The sequence below is a fragment of the Aspergillus undulatus genome (assembly GCF_047715775.1).
Source record: "Aspergillus undulatus strain CBS 261.88 unplaced genomic scaffold BDV17scaffold_12, whole genome shotgun sequence".
Classification (NCBI taxonomy): Eukaryota; Fungi; Ascomycota; class Eurotiomycetes; order Eurotiales; family Aspergillaceae; genus Aspergillus; species Aspergillus undulatus.
This window is the reverse complement of record NW_027396616.1, coordinates 25602-41639: the sequence shown is the minus strand read 5'-3', so window position 1 is coordinate 41639 and position 16038 is coordinate 25602. Positions and strand designations below refer to the sequence as shown.

The window sequence follows — 16038 nt, the reverse complement described above, 5'->3', positions numbered from 1 at the left end:
ATTGTGCTAGTTATATAGACTTGACGATATTGGGTCCCCGCATGATGTATAGTCGGCGCCTTCCGAATCCGCTGGCGGGGCATTGCGATCATCTCGATATCTGATGAATCCTGACAGCAGCATCTGGAGTTCTGAACGCGTCTCGACTATTTTGTATAGGATAATTACTCGTCATTCTTCTAGCAGGCTTCTAGAATAAGTGCAGCTTACAATGGCATTCAACCTAGCATCAATAGTTCTGCCAAAGCGCTGCCCGTCAATAACGAATTGGGCATAAAAGTTCAGAACTATTGACGGAGCACTACAAGTGAAACGCTAGTGTGAATGTCCCAGAATTGAATCTGAAGAATCGCGATGAAGATGTAGAACGGCCATAGCCGAGGTTTCGATTGAGTACAATCAATGTCATTGTGAAGACTGTTGAATATAAAGAGGACTGGGTGGGCAGTTTGGAGAAGGTGCCAGATCAAGCCGGTCGTTCCTTCCCAGAACAATCCAGTCGCATTGGAAACCTTCATCTTCCCCATTTTCCTTCAGACGGTGGCTCTTATTCCAGACTAGAATCTTGATCAGGAACCGAATCTCAACTCCACGTTCAGTTCGCACTGGCCCAAAGTGGAGGCTGCGATCCGGCCACTAACAGAGCCCCTGAACTCCTGAGGGTTCGTGACAGTCGCTCGCCGTCAAGCTTTCTATCCAGGAGCCATCCTAGACGCCGTCCGTTTTTTTCTTTTTTGGGGGGTGAAATCTCTTCCTCTTGACTTCTCTTCACCATTGTCACCCGTTTCCTCTGATTGCTGTCGTTGCTGTTCCTGTTCTCCGAACTCCTCCAGGAACCGGATCCCCTCCCCCTCTTTCTTTGTACAACCGCAAGCAGTCTTCCAGGTGTTACATTCAGGGTCTTCTCCAGCCTGATGCAGCTCCCGCCATGTCTCTCAATGGCTTAGACAGTCCTCCGGTCATTGAAGCCTACCAGATTGCTCTCATTGAAGCTGGAGGATGGTACGTTATCTATCTCTCCATCCCAATGAGCGAATTCTCCTAACGCACATCACTCCTTGTTAGGTTTCTCCTGCGCTATGTCTCAAGGGATGAAATAGCCCTCCACGAGCGAGGGACGGGGGGTGTTCCCGACGTGCGAAATGCGATCGAAGGCTATGAGGAATCTTCTCCGCTCTATGGATTTTTACAATATCGTCGGCGGAAGGTCGTATTAAGCTACCTCCCTGAGGATCTGTCCCGACTCGTGCGAGGTTTGTTGTCCCCTCCTTGCCTGTCTCGGGCACTGTTAACATACCTACCAACCCCTTGCAGCTCGAGCCACTGTTCAATTCCAATCGGTCCTTGACAAGTTCTCCCCCCATGACACGGTCTTTTCCCTATCACAACCCTCCGAGTTGACAGAAAGCGCCCTTTCATCCGCATGTCTTCTACACACTGCTTCAGGTTCTATTACCTCCTCTTCGAACTCCCTCCGTCGTCGGAGACTGCTGGAAATTGCGGAAGATGCAGAGGAATCTCCCGCCAAAGACCCAGCACAGGCGCAAGCCCCAGGCCAGGATTCCCGGCAAAGGTCGTTCAGCCAGGTGTCTGAAGCCACAATTGTACCCCCGTCAGTCGCCGAAACTGCACCGACAGCACTCCATGATGATATATCTACGCCAACGAGTCCCGATGCCCAAGCCAATGCACTTTCGCCTACAATATCTGTGGATCATCATTCCGAACGACCGGCTTCCTCGAAGAATCTCCGCGATGACCTATCCCTTGCACCCTCGGAAACTCGCCAGTCAACGCAGTCCGCCAGGCCTTCCCTACAAGACCTTGAACGCGCAGCAGGGTTTAAACCCAAGGTGAAGCTAGGGCCCCGGCCTTCAATAGATGGGAGTGGGCGGCCTCGTACAGCGGGTAACTTAGCTCGCAGCGTTGAGCAACGCCCTGTTGCTTCGCTGCCCGCGGGTGTTCGGGCCTCGCCATTCCGTAAGTCTAACCCTTCCCTCGCTCGGCCCCGCTCCCAAGGGAACCCCGTCGCAGCTCCATCCGCAAGGGTGCCGCCAGTGCCCCCTCTCCTGGTGCCCCCATCATCGATGCCGATCTCGAGACCGCAACTTTCCCCCGGTGCCAAGTCACTGAGTGCTATCTCCACGGCCTCAACATCGAACGAGAAGGAGCGGCTCATGAAGGCACTTCAGCTACGCAAGACGCAAATGCAAAAAAGGACCCAAGAAGCCAAGCGGGCCGAGGCAGCTGTTGAGGAAAGCAACAACTCAACGCAAGATTTGGACGATGATAAAGAGAATTTCGGACTACACTCCGAGAAACTGAAGTATGACAAGGGACCCCAGCGGCTATCTAGCATCTCGGAGCATGACAACAAGGGTCCACTTACCAGTACACAATTACAACCTGAAACCCAGCAGCCTGCCACTCCGGAACCCGCTTCAGATCAAGATCAAGAGGACACTACCCCAGACTCTTCCAAGGAGGATCTAGTTGTAGAAACGGACAGTGGCCAAACTGGTTATACGCTGCCCAGTACTACTTACTCACCAGAAGACTCTGAGTCGAATAATCTCGGCAACGCTCTGGAGTCACCACTTTCACCTTCACCTGAAACGGGTCCTGTTCAGGAAGACTTGACTGGCTCCACTGCGACTGGAATTAGTTGCGGCACCGTCTCGCCTAGCGCCGTTGTTGACGTCCCACCTGAAGACCATCCTGAAAAGATTCCGGAGGAAGAAGAAATTATTACAACTCCTTCGCCGGCCGAAGAGGAGACTCCTATTACAAAAGAAAACAAGGTAGACTTGACCACCGAACCGACCGAGACCGTCCAACCCCAGCCAGAGCCTTTACACGAGTCGCCCGTGCTTGATTCACTGTCAGATTTCGTCACCGACACTCCAACAATAACCGCCTCCGACCTCGTCGACTCGCAGGATGCACCAGCTTCCGAAACTATAAACAAAGAGCAACAAAACCCAACGACACGGAAGGACAAGCGCAGACCTCCTGCCCTAGAACCCATACAGGTTCCAACACCCGATTACTCTGATGACGATAATCTTCTTTCCGATGACGATTTCATGGAAGAACTGAAGAGCGCTACGGTTGAGGAGGCGAAGCCTATCTCGGTGGGAAAATCACCGCTTTCCCCAGGCTATTCGAACGGTGGAAACGAACAGGGTTCACCCGATGCTTGGAGGAATTCCCGAGCGGTTTCGAACCCAAGTGCCACTAAACATCAGTTTTCCAATTCACCTATTGCTACCAGCAGGTCCGTATCGAGTCCCTTTTCACCGGCCGAGAACTCCACAGGACCCGTTTTGGTGGCTAAGAAGATCAATGTCTCCTCCGGTATCTCTAAACGCATCAAGGCCCTGGAGCAGTTCTCTAGCCGCGAGGGAGCGGTAACCCCGACTCCTAGCGCATCAACCCCATCTGCTGCCTCCTTTGGAGCTCTTCGGAAACGAGCCTCGGTATCATACGGTGGCGGTAACCCAGATACGTTGTCTCGACAGCCATCATATGCACCGGAACCCCTCTCCAGAGCAGCTAGCACAAGACGGCCTGAATCGAGCGCTAGCACCAATGCTGAGCGTGCCACAACCTCCGTGTCCGTCACGGCACGCATCATTCGTGTGCCAAGCGCTGCCGGGAACGACCAAAGCACGACTGCAGATCCTCACGCGCTGAATCTACAGGCTAGCCCATTGACCGTTGAGCGTGGTACTCTGGATGAATCTCCTTCTCGGAACGCCACAGCAGAGCCTGCTACAAACAACAGTGGTCCGCGCAGCACGTCAATCTCTTCCACCGGATCACCTAAACCACCGGCAGCTGATCTTCAACGTTCAGAGAGTAGGCTGTCTGTGTCTTCCAGAAATGACGGCTATTTCCTCTCGAGATCGCCCAGCGAGACTTCGGCATCCTCCCCCGAGGAAAAGAAGGAGTCCCGCGCCTCCAGACTTCTTCGCCGTATGTCCTCGATCACTTCGCCCTCGCGGAGAAGTACCAGCAGTTCGAAGAATCCAGCAACCAAGGATGACAGTATGCCGCCCGTGGAAGAGGGACCCAAGCCTACGGTGGCCGCAATCGATATTGGCGAAGTCAATGTCCAATTCCCTGACACCCTCCTCTGGAAACGACGATTTATCCGAATTGACAACAAAGGCTACCTAGTCTTGACCCCTGGAAATCTGGACTCGAGTAACCGCAATATGATCAAACAGTATCACCTGACCGAGTTCAGGACACCTTGCATACCTGACGAGGAACGGCAAGAACTCTCCAATAGTATCTTGTTGGACTTCCTGGACGGAAGTACCCTTCAATGCGCCTGCGAATCAAGGCAAGGACAGGCGTTTGTTCTCAAAAGTAGGTTACCATATCAAATCTCAGTCAAGGATCAAGGACTAACGAAGAACAGCTCTTGTCGACGCCCATCAACGGCTCGTGTCAAATTAGCTCCTTTCACCCTCATAGCATCTACTACATATCTTTCGATCTAGAATTGCATTTCCCCATGCATTCGGTTCCGTCCTTAACCGTTCGAACGGCCGTTTGATTTCTTTATTTGTCATCATGCATGTTTTCCAGCGGTATACCCTATCAAAACGATTTTCCTACTGTCACCCGCCATATTTACTCTTGACACCGCATCTGGAGCGTCAATTACTATTCGAGACTTACTTTTCTTTCTCACTTGACAATTCTGTGCTCATGTATGGAACACGAGCCAGACTTGTTACATGAGCCATTGCTAGCCGCACGTTTCAGGCCCTCTGCATCACTGAACATTTTGAGCGTTTCACTATTATCTACTGGAGGGCCTAGTCTGGCTTATATTCAATTATTATACAGAGCCTAGTTACCGAGCATCTTCTATGATCATTTTGCGAGATGCAGCCTAGACTATATAACTCACTTAGAGCCTTCTTCGGCAGCTCTTTTTTTCTCCCACTCTTCCAGGAAGCCCTTGACTTTTGGACCCCAAACCTCTTCTCCGGCGTCGAGATCCTTATACTCGAGTATCCTCTCTGGCTCCAGAGTGTAGTCGGCCTGACGAGATCGTATGAGTGCGCTCATAAGGCCACAGCTACCGACAGCCTTGCCGAGATCATGGGCCAGTGAGCGGACGTAAAAGCCGGACGAAACAGTCATGGTGATTTTCACCGCGGGTGATTGTGGTTGAGGTTTTGATGGCTCTGAGGATTCAGGCTGTGTTTCTGTTTGCGGTTGGTCAGCAGCTTCTGGCTCGTCCTTTGGTTCAGACGGGGCCGGCGCTGCGCTACCTTCATCAGATACCTTCTGTTTCTTCGCTGTCGATGTAGACTCGGATGTCGTTCCGTCGCCTTTGCTCTCGGTCGGCGGAGACTTGCGCTTCGACGATTCCACATCTTCCGCAGCCAGGGCGATAGGCAAAGAATCGTCTTTTGCCAACAATTTCTCCGCAACAGCCTTCTCATCTGCGGCAGCCTCCTCCTCGGGCCATGTATACTCATGCGTCCCAGGCTCGTACCACTCCACGATTCTCAAATCACTAACCTCCACAGGCCGAGACTGGATCTCAATGGGCGGCTCCTTTCCCTCCCGCGCATACTCGTAGAGCTTCTTCCCCTGCACCTTCAGAGCCGAGAAAATAGGCGGCCGCTGCATGATCTTCCCCCGGAACTGCTCGAGCGCATTCTCCACAGCCTCACGCGTAACATGCTCATATGGCGTACGCCGCACGACCTTACCAAGTTTATCATACGAGTCCGTTTCTGCACCAAATATAACGACAGCCTCATACGTCTTCGTGCACCCTAAGAAGTCATTGAGGAATTTCGTCCCCTTCCCGACACCGGTAACGAGGACTCCTGTTGCAAGGGGGTCGAGCGTCCCTCCGTGTCCAATCTTCACGTCAAGACGCTGCGAGCGTCGGCGTTTGCGCTGGAAGTTGCTTTCTCGGTTGCGCCGCGCACGTTCGGTCTCGAGCCAAGGTCTAAAGAGGTCGGAGGGGTTGAAGTGGTGCTGCAGTTTGCGGATTACGTCGGCGGAGGTTACGCCTTGAGGCTTGTGGACGGCTGTCGATGTTAGCTGGTTTGAATTACAGCAGTATTACTATTATATGGTGGACGTGGTTACCGAAGACGCCCTCGTAGATCTTTTCTCCAGACATGGTGTTGCGAAAGAGCCTCAATCCTTGACGGAGGCCCATCGGCGGGGAGGTGAAGTATTTCTTGAAGGAATACAATGAAAGAGCAATGGCTTTTAGTCCGCCAATGCAACAGAAGTGAATAAGAGGGAGTCTCAATGAATTTAATGCTTGTCCCTAGTAAAAGTCTCAGCTCCGGAAAAGATTACGGAGTACACCAAAGAAGCTAAGCTCGCGTATGTAAAATAACCGCCTAATACAGAATGTTACCCATCCCATCACCTTACCAGTAGTTCACCCTGCCATTGTCTCCCATCCTCCCCTCCTCTCGCCCCTCCGCTCCACTGATTCATCCTCTCGCATACTCCCAGGTCATACCTGGACACTTTCCACACCCAACCAAGGCGTCATGCAACCTCCCGAGACATGACATCCCGCGAAGATAGCGTCTTGGCCGCGCGAGACCCGTCTCTCGTGGACGAGAACGACTGGGAAGAATTCAGCTTGTCCGAGGTCAGAATTCTGGTCCCTGGCAAGTCGCGCTATGCCAATCTTCTTACGGCTACACCGGAAAATCCTGTTCAAGTGACGGGCTGTCTGGAGGAGGTCGAGGAGGAGCAGGAGTCCCTAGGTGTGTATTACACTTACGCCGGCTCTACTACGCCGATGCGTCCCTTCATGAAGCACATAGCTAACGCTGAATATCCGCAACAGTCCAAGACCCAGATTACCTTACCAAGCGCATCGTCATCGACAACGTGAACCACTTCGCCTACGGACAGCACAATGATGGCGAAGTCGGTATTTGGGTTGCCGGCCGGGCAGGCTGGTTCTCGATCTCCCCCGCCAAGGGATACCGGGCGATGTTCAGCGAGGTTGTCGAAGCGATTGATTTGCTGTATTTCCTGACCGATAGGCATAAGCCGAAGAGGCGGAAGAGGAATTGGAGTTATCCGAGCTTGGAGTACCTGTTTGATGAGTATGTACTTCACACGCATGGGATTTGTGAGGACGGCGACGACTCCGCGGAGGTTTTCTATAAGCACCATAATTTCTTACTTTCGCGAATGATTAGGGGTGAGGAGGAGGTTAATTGGGCGGAGACGAGTATTTTTGCGCATCTTTGTGAGAAGTTTCCGGTTGGTGTTATCTTACTCTTTGGGGGTTGGAGATTGATGCTAATATTGTGTAGGAGGACTACGAGGAGCTTCGCGCTCAGAAGGAATCTAAGGAGGCTGAAACTGAAGAAGAATTTAACGATGAGGATAAGGCCGGAAATGAAGATGGGAACGAGGATGGAGAAATGGAAGCTAGGGAACCTACACCGGACCCGACTACCGTCCCCAAGACACAGGCAGATTCCATTTATCAGGTCATCCTTGATCTCAAGGAAGCAGGCCATCTTGCGAAGCGGCAACTGAATCTCGAACTTGTCGTCTCAACCTTGATGACCCGCTTCGAGATCGAGGATGAGGAGTATGCGCAAAAGCTCATTTCATCGACTGCCGCTGCAATCGTTAAAATGATGAACGAATCAAAGACAAACATGTTTAACTGGTCTAAGAAAGTCATCTATAGGGAGCTGAAATCTGCCTCTAGAAAGAAAGCCTTGGAGATCGAGGCTTTCACTCCATTACGCCCACGCATATCTGAGGACACTAGCTCCTCTGATGAAGAGAGTGATCGCGAGCAGCGGAAGCAGCGGAGACCTCGCCATCGCAAGTCTGTGCTACGACCAAAAAGCCAGATCGCAACTAAGAGGACCGGCAAGCGGACACGAAGCACAGCAGCGGAAGATTACCTTTCTGACGACGATAATCAAGATGCAATGGATGAGTATGAGACTCCTAGCAAGGTTCGCGGTCATGACCTTGTTCGGGACCCACTGTCAACAAGAGCAAAACGGCGGACACGGTCCATACTCTCAGACACCATCACAACTCCAATGATCGAGCGAACACCACTCCAGGAAACCCTCCAGAGTCGAAACACATCGGTCTCAGCTGCCGAGCACGTACCTGACACCGAGTCTTCTCGCGACCCCGATGCCCCAGCAGATACATGGATATGTCAGGTTCCTGGCTGCGACAAAACCATAACTAAAGCTACTTCAAAGCGCAGTAAGGATTTGATCCAAGATCATTCATTGGCACATGCGGATGACACCAAGGCAAAACTCGACCTGGTATTTGCGGAGCAACGGCTGAACGTCAATCTCAGCGTTGACAACCTCCTGAGTCGCATCCGGGGCATGGGGGCTTTGGACGGTGCACTGGCAGCACTCAACGGCGAAACGAATGATGAAATGAACAGCGAAGTGAACGGAATGGATGCAACGAACGGCGAAACGAATGGAGCACACGAGGAGATTGGCACCTAATCCAAACTGATGCCGTCCAGCACATAATCACGGGGCTCAATCAACGCAGCAATTATCTGCCTGCCGTGAGCGAAACAGCGGCGCCGTCGGGAGACTTGCTCAACCATTACTACCTGGGCTCGACTGAGCTAGGCTGCATCGGCGACAAATCACAACGCCTCACTTGATGTAAATGGGCCAGGCTCGAGAGGCCAAAGTTCTCATGAACCATCCATTCATCCGTAATTTAGGCCGCCCAACCAGCTACCCTCGACCATGGTCGGTCGTCCTTCATATAGGCCAAAGCTCAAGCGTCCAGGGCACTGAGATGGCAGTTCAGACCATGGCCTAATATTTGAAGACCATTAGGCAAAACATTGGCTAGGCACATTCGAGATTCAAGTCTTTGCGAAATACTTTGGACATGACACACAAGGCAAAGATCCATAGTTCATTTCAATTCCACAGCTACAGCCGCAGCTCTATCGTCTTGGTCAAGCCCAGCTACACAATGGAACAAATTGCTTTTCTAAACCTAAACCCAGAGACGCAGAAGAAAAAAAAAGGCCTTACTTCCGGTATCCTCATAGAACAAACCGAAGAAAAAAAGGAAAGTAGAATACACCACATCTAGATGCATGCATACAATGCAATCAATGCAACAAACCCGTCACTCAGGCCATTCAATCAAACCTAAGACTTAATTAAGCCCTTCCCCGGGCAGCAGCACGCTTACTCTTCCCCGGCCTCTTCGACACCCCAGGACCTCCCTTCATCTTCTTAACGGAGAAGTTGCGCAGATCGCCACTGGACATCGCGTCGCCGCTCTTCGCATGTCTCTTCTTCCCGCCGAAGCCATACTTCTCGTTCTTCTTTTGGCGCTTCAGCGAGGGGCCGCCTGACTCATTGCGCGCGCGCTTGCGCGGATTCTCGGAGATGGCGTCTTCAACGGCGACGTCGAATAGGTCGTCTGCTTCTCCGGCTCCACCGGCTGTAGCTGTTTTGCGTTCTGGAATTGGATGTTAGTGGGCGGGTATCCATTATATGGAAAGTTCGAACTTACTCTTCTTCAGATCGTTAATCTTCTCAATAGCCTCCTTCTTCTCCTTAGCCCGCTGCTGCAACTTAGCAACCTGCACCTGCTTCCCAAACTTCTTCAAATCGCGCTGCTTCCTCGCCTCAGCGGCTGCCTTCTTCCCCGCCGCCTCATCATAAAGCTTCTTCTTAATCTTACCCATGTGCTCATCAGTCTTGACCATCTCAGCAAAGTAATCGCCCGGTCTCGTAAATGGGACACCCTCCTTCTTGAGCAGTTTCCGGGCCAGGAGCGCGCCGGCCTGCGCCGTCTTGTAGAATGCCAGCTCGCGATTCAGATCGTCATTTGCGTCCGGCACGGAAGTCTCTTCTTGTGATGTGAGACTGTTGTGTTCGGAGAAGGGGGTTAGGTGCGTGATGAAGGACATGCGCTTTGTTGAGGCTGTCAATGCGGCGGCGTTGTTGATTGTTAGGCGTTGGTGTGGGATTACGTCTTCGCGTTCGTCGTCGGAGAGGTCCGAGAGGGGGATGTCTTCTTCTTCTTCGGCGTCTTCTTCCTCCTTCTCAGCATCATCATCTTCTTCATTGACATTATCAGATTTTGAGGCCTCGGCGTTCTCTATGTGTTCATCCTCCTCGTCAACATCCTCGTCTTCGGATTCGGAGCCGGATTCTTCGACTTCGGGTTTCTTAGACTTGATCTTTTCCTCCTTCCGATTCAATTAGCGACGAGACGAGAAAGTAGGATATATACGAGGTGAAGACGAACCTCCTTCTCCTCACCACTACCACCCTTCCTCTTCTTCGCGGCCTTGACTAACTTTTTCTGCTTCTCGGCCTCGTAGTCCCGCCCCCTGCGGTCGTCCAGAGCCTGGAGCAACTTGCTTCTCTTCGGCATTGTGATATACTCGAATTGTGAAAGAAAGGTGTTGAAATGTGGTGTATGTATTAGCGACAATATGCGACGGCTCAGAGTCGTAGATGGAAGCAATGATACGGGATTTTTTTTGAGCTGCGGATGGGGCTAGGACTGATATGGCTTAGTGTATTGATAAGGCGGCGCTAGTGTTTATCGCGTTAACGTGCTTGAAGTCGGAACGGAGAATTGATGATCCGGACGAGTGTCCTTATCGATAGTGGGAGCTTCATCTTGAGTCGAGTGTTGGGCCTTCTCAGCTTAAGGTTGCGATTTCCAAGGTTCACGAAGGTCCTAGGTTTGCGATTGTTCGACAGCCTTTCCTCTACAACCTCTTCATACAACTCTAGAGGTTCGATATTCGAAGAACAATCTACACTAGACCACCCCGCCCATTCTACAAATTATAATGTCATCAAAAGACGAATCCGCCCCCGCGGAGACAGAAACAAACACGCTTTCTCCTTCGGCACCGACTCGACAGCAGGTTCGCTTTGCTTCCTATCCTGCTTCCCTTCAAATCAAACAAAACATACATGGCCTAACGGTATCTCTTGCAGTCAAGCACAGACGCGCAGGGTCAATTCAGCGCAGCCGTGGACGACTTGCTCGACCAGCTCCAGCATAAATTCGATACTACGTCGCGGGAGATGTTTGGGAAGTGTGAGTGTTCTTCTGTTTCTGCTTGATAGGCTTTGCTTTGGCAGTGAGGGTTGGCGTTTGGCGCCCTGTCTACTCTTGTTGCTGGGCTCTTATTGAATGAATGGTTACGGGATTGGGTGCTCTCTATGGCATGTCTTCGAGTGATGAGTGCTGACGTTGTTTGGTTAGTCGACGACATGGCAAGACGGCTAGATGAGTTGGAGGCTTCGCTGAGTGCTGCAGGGGATGCGGGGGCTCCGACTTCGCCTACGCCCAAGTGATACCTACACAGTACATATGAGGCTGATCGAGCTGGACTTTTAGAGGAGGTTGTTATTCTTTGATTTGAGATACCCTGGATTATCCATACTGTTGCGACTGCGACTGCGACTGCGCGCAATTAAAGATAAGCAGACATCAATTGCATCACTTCATTCTATGAATCCGTAGACAAACATGTAATGTAGTACTCCGTACCTTTTTCCAAATACTGCATCTTGCAGTAGTTATCGACCATCCAACAAATCAGCTTCGTATTCGACGTCTCATCGTCTCAACTGAATCAAACGTCTAGAGCTCATCCTTGACGTTCTCCTCGGTATCCTGTCCAAGGAACTTGCGCAGGATGTTGCTGCGCGAGATCAAGTCATCCACCTTCTCCGGCGCAGACCCACCCTTAGCAAGCACCTTCTTCAACCGCTCCGCCTCCTTAACAGCATACTCCTCGTTCTGGCTAAGCTTCTCCGCAACCTTAACATAGTACTCTGCGTACTTGCCCTCAACGCCCTTGGCAGTCTTTTTAACCTCGTTAACAAGCTCACCAAAGTTCTTCGTGGCGATGTACTTGGCCACCAGCTCGTCAAGAACATCAACGGTGCCGGCCATGTCGTTAAGGCCACCGCCAGGGGCACGGTGCGTGCCTGCGTGCTCGTTCAGGAAATCAATGAAGGCTTCCTCGGTGCGGGCGCCGGAGTAGGCCACGGCCTCGGTGGAGCCCTTGGGGAAGAACTTGATTGTAGGGTAGCCGGTCACGCCCTGTTCCTTGGCTGTGGCCTTGGAGTTCTCGGCTTCGGCGTCGACTTTGCCGACGATGACGGAGGATTCGAGGGCGAAGTCCGTGGCGAGTGTTTCCCAGGTGGGAGCAAGCTTCTTGCAGTCTGTTACATTTCATCGTTAGTGACCAGTCCAGATTTAAAACGGAAGGGGAAAGGAAAACTCACGTCCACACCAAGGCGCCGTAAATGCAACAAGAACATCCTTATCGGAACCAATCGTCTCCTTGAAGCTCTTGTCAGAGAAGAGCTCAACATTAGAGGGTTCCTTCTTGGCTCCCTTAGCCTTAAGACCCGTCTTCTCTGTAATGAAAGCAGTCAGGCTCTCAAGGTCCCGACCACCCTTGTAATCCTCCGGCGTGTCACTCTTCCCATCAAACCATTTCAGCGTCGGGAACCCCTGGATCCCGAATCGCTTTCCCAGATCACGGTTCGCATCGGCGTCGACCTTCGCAATGCTCACTTTGTCCGTGGCATGTTCGAAGGCCTGTCCGAGCTCTTCGTAGACGGGGGCGAGGTTCTTGCAGTGGCCGCACCAGGGGGCGAAGAATTCGACGAGGGCGGGCTTGTTGGATTCTAGGACGACCTTGTCGAAGTTTTGGGGTATCAGGTCGAGGACTGCGGAGCGCGCGGTGGCGAGGGCGACTAGGGCGCTCAGCAGAAAAATGCTGAGGCGAGCCATTTTGGTTGTTTGGGTTGTTGTAGTGCTTGGACGGGTGAGACAGGTCGACTGTCGATTAATTGAAGAGCAGAGAGTTCAACCGGATGTCAGCAGACGGGGAGCATTAATAATAGATATAGTAGCTCCGGCGGATCTGCGGCTGCGGCTTTGGAAAGGACACTTGTAACAAAAAGTAAGCTCTTTGCCCAGACCATGAATTACGACGTCACGAGTATAGAAGGCAATTAATGAATCAAAGGGAGCTTCAAGCTCAGTGATTTACGAAACTACCTCTTAGATCAACTTGATGGTTACATGTATAGATTTGTTGTATTCACTCGGCCAAGTTTTCAACTGTACTAATACAGCATGAGTAGGTATATCGTAATAGATTCACAACACCACGACAGAGCCTTGACAACAATACGACAGCGGTCCTACTATTTCCTAGTGTAGTGATCATATCCAGAGCACTTTCTGTGACTTACCGCCTCTCGGCCAACCATTTGTTCGCATCCGCCCAGATCTTCCCCTCCTTGAACTCTTTGCCTGCACTCTGGGATCCCTTGTAAACTGCATCCCAAAGTTTGAATGCTCTGTCCAAATTCCCTTCGAAACTGTCGCTGTGCTGGAACCACTCTTTGCCCTTGGACTTCACTTCTTCCCGCGCTTCTTGCGAAGTCGGCTCGGCCTGCAAGGGCAGATCATCGAGGTATGTCCGGACGGCGATGCCGAGGCCACAGTCGTTGTCATCAATGAACGGGAGGCTTACCAAGTCAGCTTCAGTTGCTTGCCTGGAGTGTGTAGCACTTACCTAACACCAAGTTCGTTCCAGTCATTGCGTTCGCGGTTTGCATCGCCGCTGAGGAGAAGGCCAACAAGTACAATCTCGATCAGGTTTCGGAGCGTCGAGCGGACTTCGGTAACAAGAGAGCGATAAGAGAGTAGCTGCCTGCTGAGTGGTCCAGAGTAACCGATGTCCTTGTGCCGCAGCTTGCCGATGCAGGCAACCCGAGATACTAACATGTTGAAGGATTTGTCCTCATCTGAGACGTTTTCAGTCATTGGTTACCATCCGCAAAGACGTGTATTTTCTTACCTGATCCTCTCATAGGCCCTCCAGAGACACGCGAAAACCATTGCTTAGCATTGAGAACCCCAAACCGGAGCATCTCGACAGCCACAAACGTAGCCTCTTCTAGAGAGTCTTCTGGGTTGAGAACCGAGAGCGCTTGCTCCAGGCATACGCCCCAAGGCGTGAGCTGATGCTTTTCATTAATGTAGCCACGAAGTTGTAGGAATCGCCAGTAAACATTAGCGAGGATATCATCCTTCGATAAAAGTGGCTGGTAAGGTCAGTCTCTGGGCATCTCATGAACGCACGGTGTACCCACTGTAGAATCTTTGGATGCGAATGACTTTGACACAAACTCGGTGTCTGTCAAGCTTTGAACAGCAAACTTGAACGGCCCACACGATCCCTGGGCATATTAGTATTTTATATCACCATCGGCTAGCTAAACTGACCTGCAGCTTTTTGACACCCTCAGTGTAGCGGTCACTGGGCACCTTCCAGGCACGAATTGAGTGTATCACAGATGGAGGCGTCCTGAGGGTAATCGTGGAATCGGCCTTTTCGTCGTACCATGTCCGGATGTTGATTGGTTTGCTCTGGTAAAATCGGTGGAGGTGATTTGACAGCAAGAACATTGCCTGCTCTCGGAGTGGAGCAAGGGTCTCGCCCGCGACCTGGCGATATATCGGCGAGTCCTCGATGCCCAGAGGCAATGAGATCAAAACCTCACCAGACGTTAGGTAGTTTGGCAGATCGGCGCCTAGTATCCCCTTCGAGAGGTAGAAATAAAGCTCCTCCGGGAGGCGCTGGCCGAGAACGTCGTGCATATCAGTAGGGCCATTATCAGCATTTATAGGACCAACCCTTCCGTCCATGTCCATAATCACGTGGTGTTTGACGTTCATAAAAGCGCGCTTATAGCGATCTGTGTACTGGAGGTCCTGCATGCGGCGCTCGTCTTCGTACTGTGTGCATAGCGTAATGGCGCTTCGTCCGGCGCCGATGAACATGTTGAGCGCATCGCGAATAGCGATACATTTTCCTGGAAGCCCGGGATTCTCGAAAAATGGGAAGATCGGGAGAAATGGAGAGCCTAGGAGGAGGACAAAGTCGAGGAACTGCTCATTGCTTAGCCTGGCGAGCTCGTCTTGACACGCTGATTTGGCGACCCAAGAGAATTGGGCGGGGTCGATATCGATGCGAGTGATAAGCTTTTCGACGTCGAACAGTAGGACCTCCGATGGTCCCCAAATGGCATCGATCACGGAATTCGGGCCATCGTTGAGATGGGCGAGCTGTACGGGGTAGATTTGTCAGAATGGCACATGCTAGGCTGTGGAGCAAGTGCAAAGGATTATGATCACCTGTGCGGCGGCGCTGTAGGGCGCTACAATGTAGTCAATGCCATTCTGAACGAGAATGCGCTGGAGGAAGCGGTAGAGCGATTCCGGTCGAGGAGTGCCTAAAAAGCAACAGTCCGTCAGCATCTCCCGGCGAGCGAGCTAGGACCCGATAACCATACCAACGCTACTGAACGCCTCAACAACCTGGTCGGCCTGCTGCTGATCATATAGCTCCCAGGCGTTCTCGAAAGCCCGAACAGTCTCGTGGTGCACGTGAGGTCGTTGATTCTTTTTTCCAAAGTCCAGACCGTTGAAGACAAAGACACAGGCCACGCCCAAGTCCTTGAAAACCTGTAGCTCCTTCTCGATGTTGCTCCTCAGCGCGAATGGAAATCCTCCGAGCGCGATTAGAAGCGGCTCGCGGGAGGAGGGGTGGAGGAGGTGTTGAGAGATGTAGTGCGACGCATCGATACCGACGACTGCCCCTTTGAGGGCGGAGAGGGGGAGCGACGACAAGGTGCGGGTACTGGCAGAGCTGGCGATCCAGTCGTCCAACGGGCGGACTATTAAGCACAAACAATCGGAGTGAGTGTGGTCCACTTGGGGAATTGGGCAATTGGAGAGCTTCGCGGGGGACACTTACTCGGCATTCTTCAAGATGGGGCTGATCAGGTACAGTTTACGATGCGGGTGCCGATAGCAGGCAGGAGAGCCAGGCGGGGTGATAGAAGAGGTCCCTCAGCTGGAGGTGGAAGAGGAGAGGAAATAGAAAGCGAGGAGGAGAAGGGTGAGGTTCCAGGGTCGAGGACGAGGTTC

At 52.0% G+C, this 16038-nt stretch overlaps 6 protein-coding genes across 6 annotated transcripts; 3 read left to right on the top strand and 3 right to left on the bottom strand.

Annotated features, from left to right (window-relative positions):
• The first annotated feature begins 728 nt into the window (after positions 1 to 728).
• Positions 729 to 4357, top strand: BDV17DRAFT_26640 (putative GPI-anchored cell surface glycoprotein). Its single transcript, XM_073758276.1, has 4 exons — positions 729 to 1002; positions 1066 to 1253; positions 1315 to 3446; positions 3745 to 4357. Exons 1-4 carry the CDS (start codon positions 929 to 931, stop codon positions 4180 to 4182), a joined length of 2832 nt encoding a protein of 943 aa, XP_073617649.1. The 5' UTR covers positions 729 to 928; the 3' UTR covers positions 4183 to 4357.
• A 566-nt stretch (positions 4358 to 4923) lies between these two features.
• BDV17DRAFT_289247 (pseudouridine synthase PUS4) lies at positions 4924 to 6163 on the bottom strand (the record flags this gene model as incomplete). The annotated part of the gene is made up of 2 exons (XM_073761620.1): positions 4924 to 6068; positions 6130 to 6163. 2 exons carry the CDS (start codon positions 6161 to 6163, stop codon positions 4924 to 4926), a joined length of 1179 nt encoding a protein of 392 aa, XP_073617648.1.
• A 298-nt stretch (positions 6164 to 6461) lies between these two features.
• On the top strand, positions 6462 to 8721 carry BDV17DRAFT_26460 (uncharacterized protein). The gene is made up of 3 exons (XM_073758045.1): positions 6462 to 6770; positions 6854 to 7278; positions 7332 to 8721. Exons 1-3 carry the CDS (start codon positions 6566 to 6568, stop codon positions 8517 to 8519), a joined length of 1818 nt encoding a protein of 605 aa, XP_073617647.1. The 5' UTR covers positions 6462 to 6565; the 3' UTR covers positions 8520 to 8721.
• A 446-nt stretch (positions 8722 to 9167) lies between these two features.
• On the bottom strand, positions 9168 to 10536 carry BDV17DRAFT_26418 (EBP2 family rRNA-processing protein). The gene is made up of 3 exons (XM_073757990.1): positions 10303 to 10536; positions 9562 to 10243; positions 9168 to 9507 (listed from the first exon to the last, which is right to left on the bottom strand). The coding sequence occupies exons 1-3, from the start codon at positions 10429 to 10431 to the stop codon at positions 9203 to 9205; spliced, it is 1116 nt and encodes a 371-aa protein (XP_073617646.1). The 5' UTR covers positions 10432 to 10536; the 3' UTR covers positions 9168 to 9202.
• Positions 10537 to 10698: 162 nt separating this feature from the next.
• On the top strand, positions 10699 to 11433 carry BDV17DRAFT_257505 (heat shock factor-binding 1 family protein). The gene is made up of 3 exons (XM_073757205.1): positions 10699 to 10936; positions 11010 to 11112; positions 11281 to 11433. The coding sequence occupies exons 1-3, from the start codon at positions 10859 to 10861 to the stop codon at positions 11370 to 11372; spliced, it is 273 nt and encodes a 90-aa protein (XP_073617645.1). The 5' UTR covers positions 10699 to 10858; the 3' UTR covers positions 11373 to 11433.
• Positions 11434 to 13002, bottom strand: BDV17DRAFT_257502 (thioredoxin-like protein). The gene is made up of 2 exons (XM_073757204.1): positions 12312 to 13002; positions 11434 to 12248 (listed from the first exon to the last, which is right to left on the bottom strand). Exons 1-2 carry the CDS (start codon positions 12823 to 12825, stop codon positions 11662 to 11664), a joined length of 1101 nt encoding a protein of 366 aa, XP_073617644.1. The 5' UTR covers positions 12826 to 13002; the 3' UTR covers positions 11434 to 11661.
• Positions 13003 to 16038: the final 3036 nt, after the last annotated feature.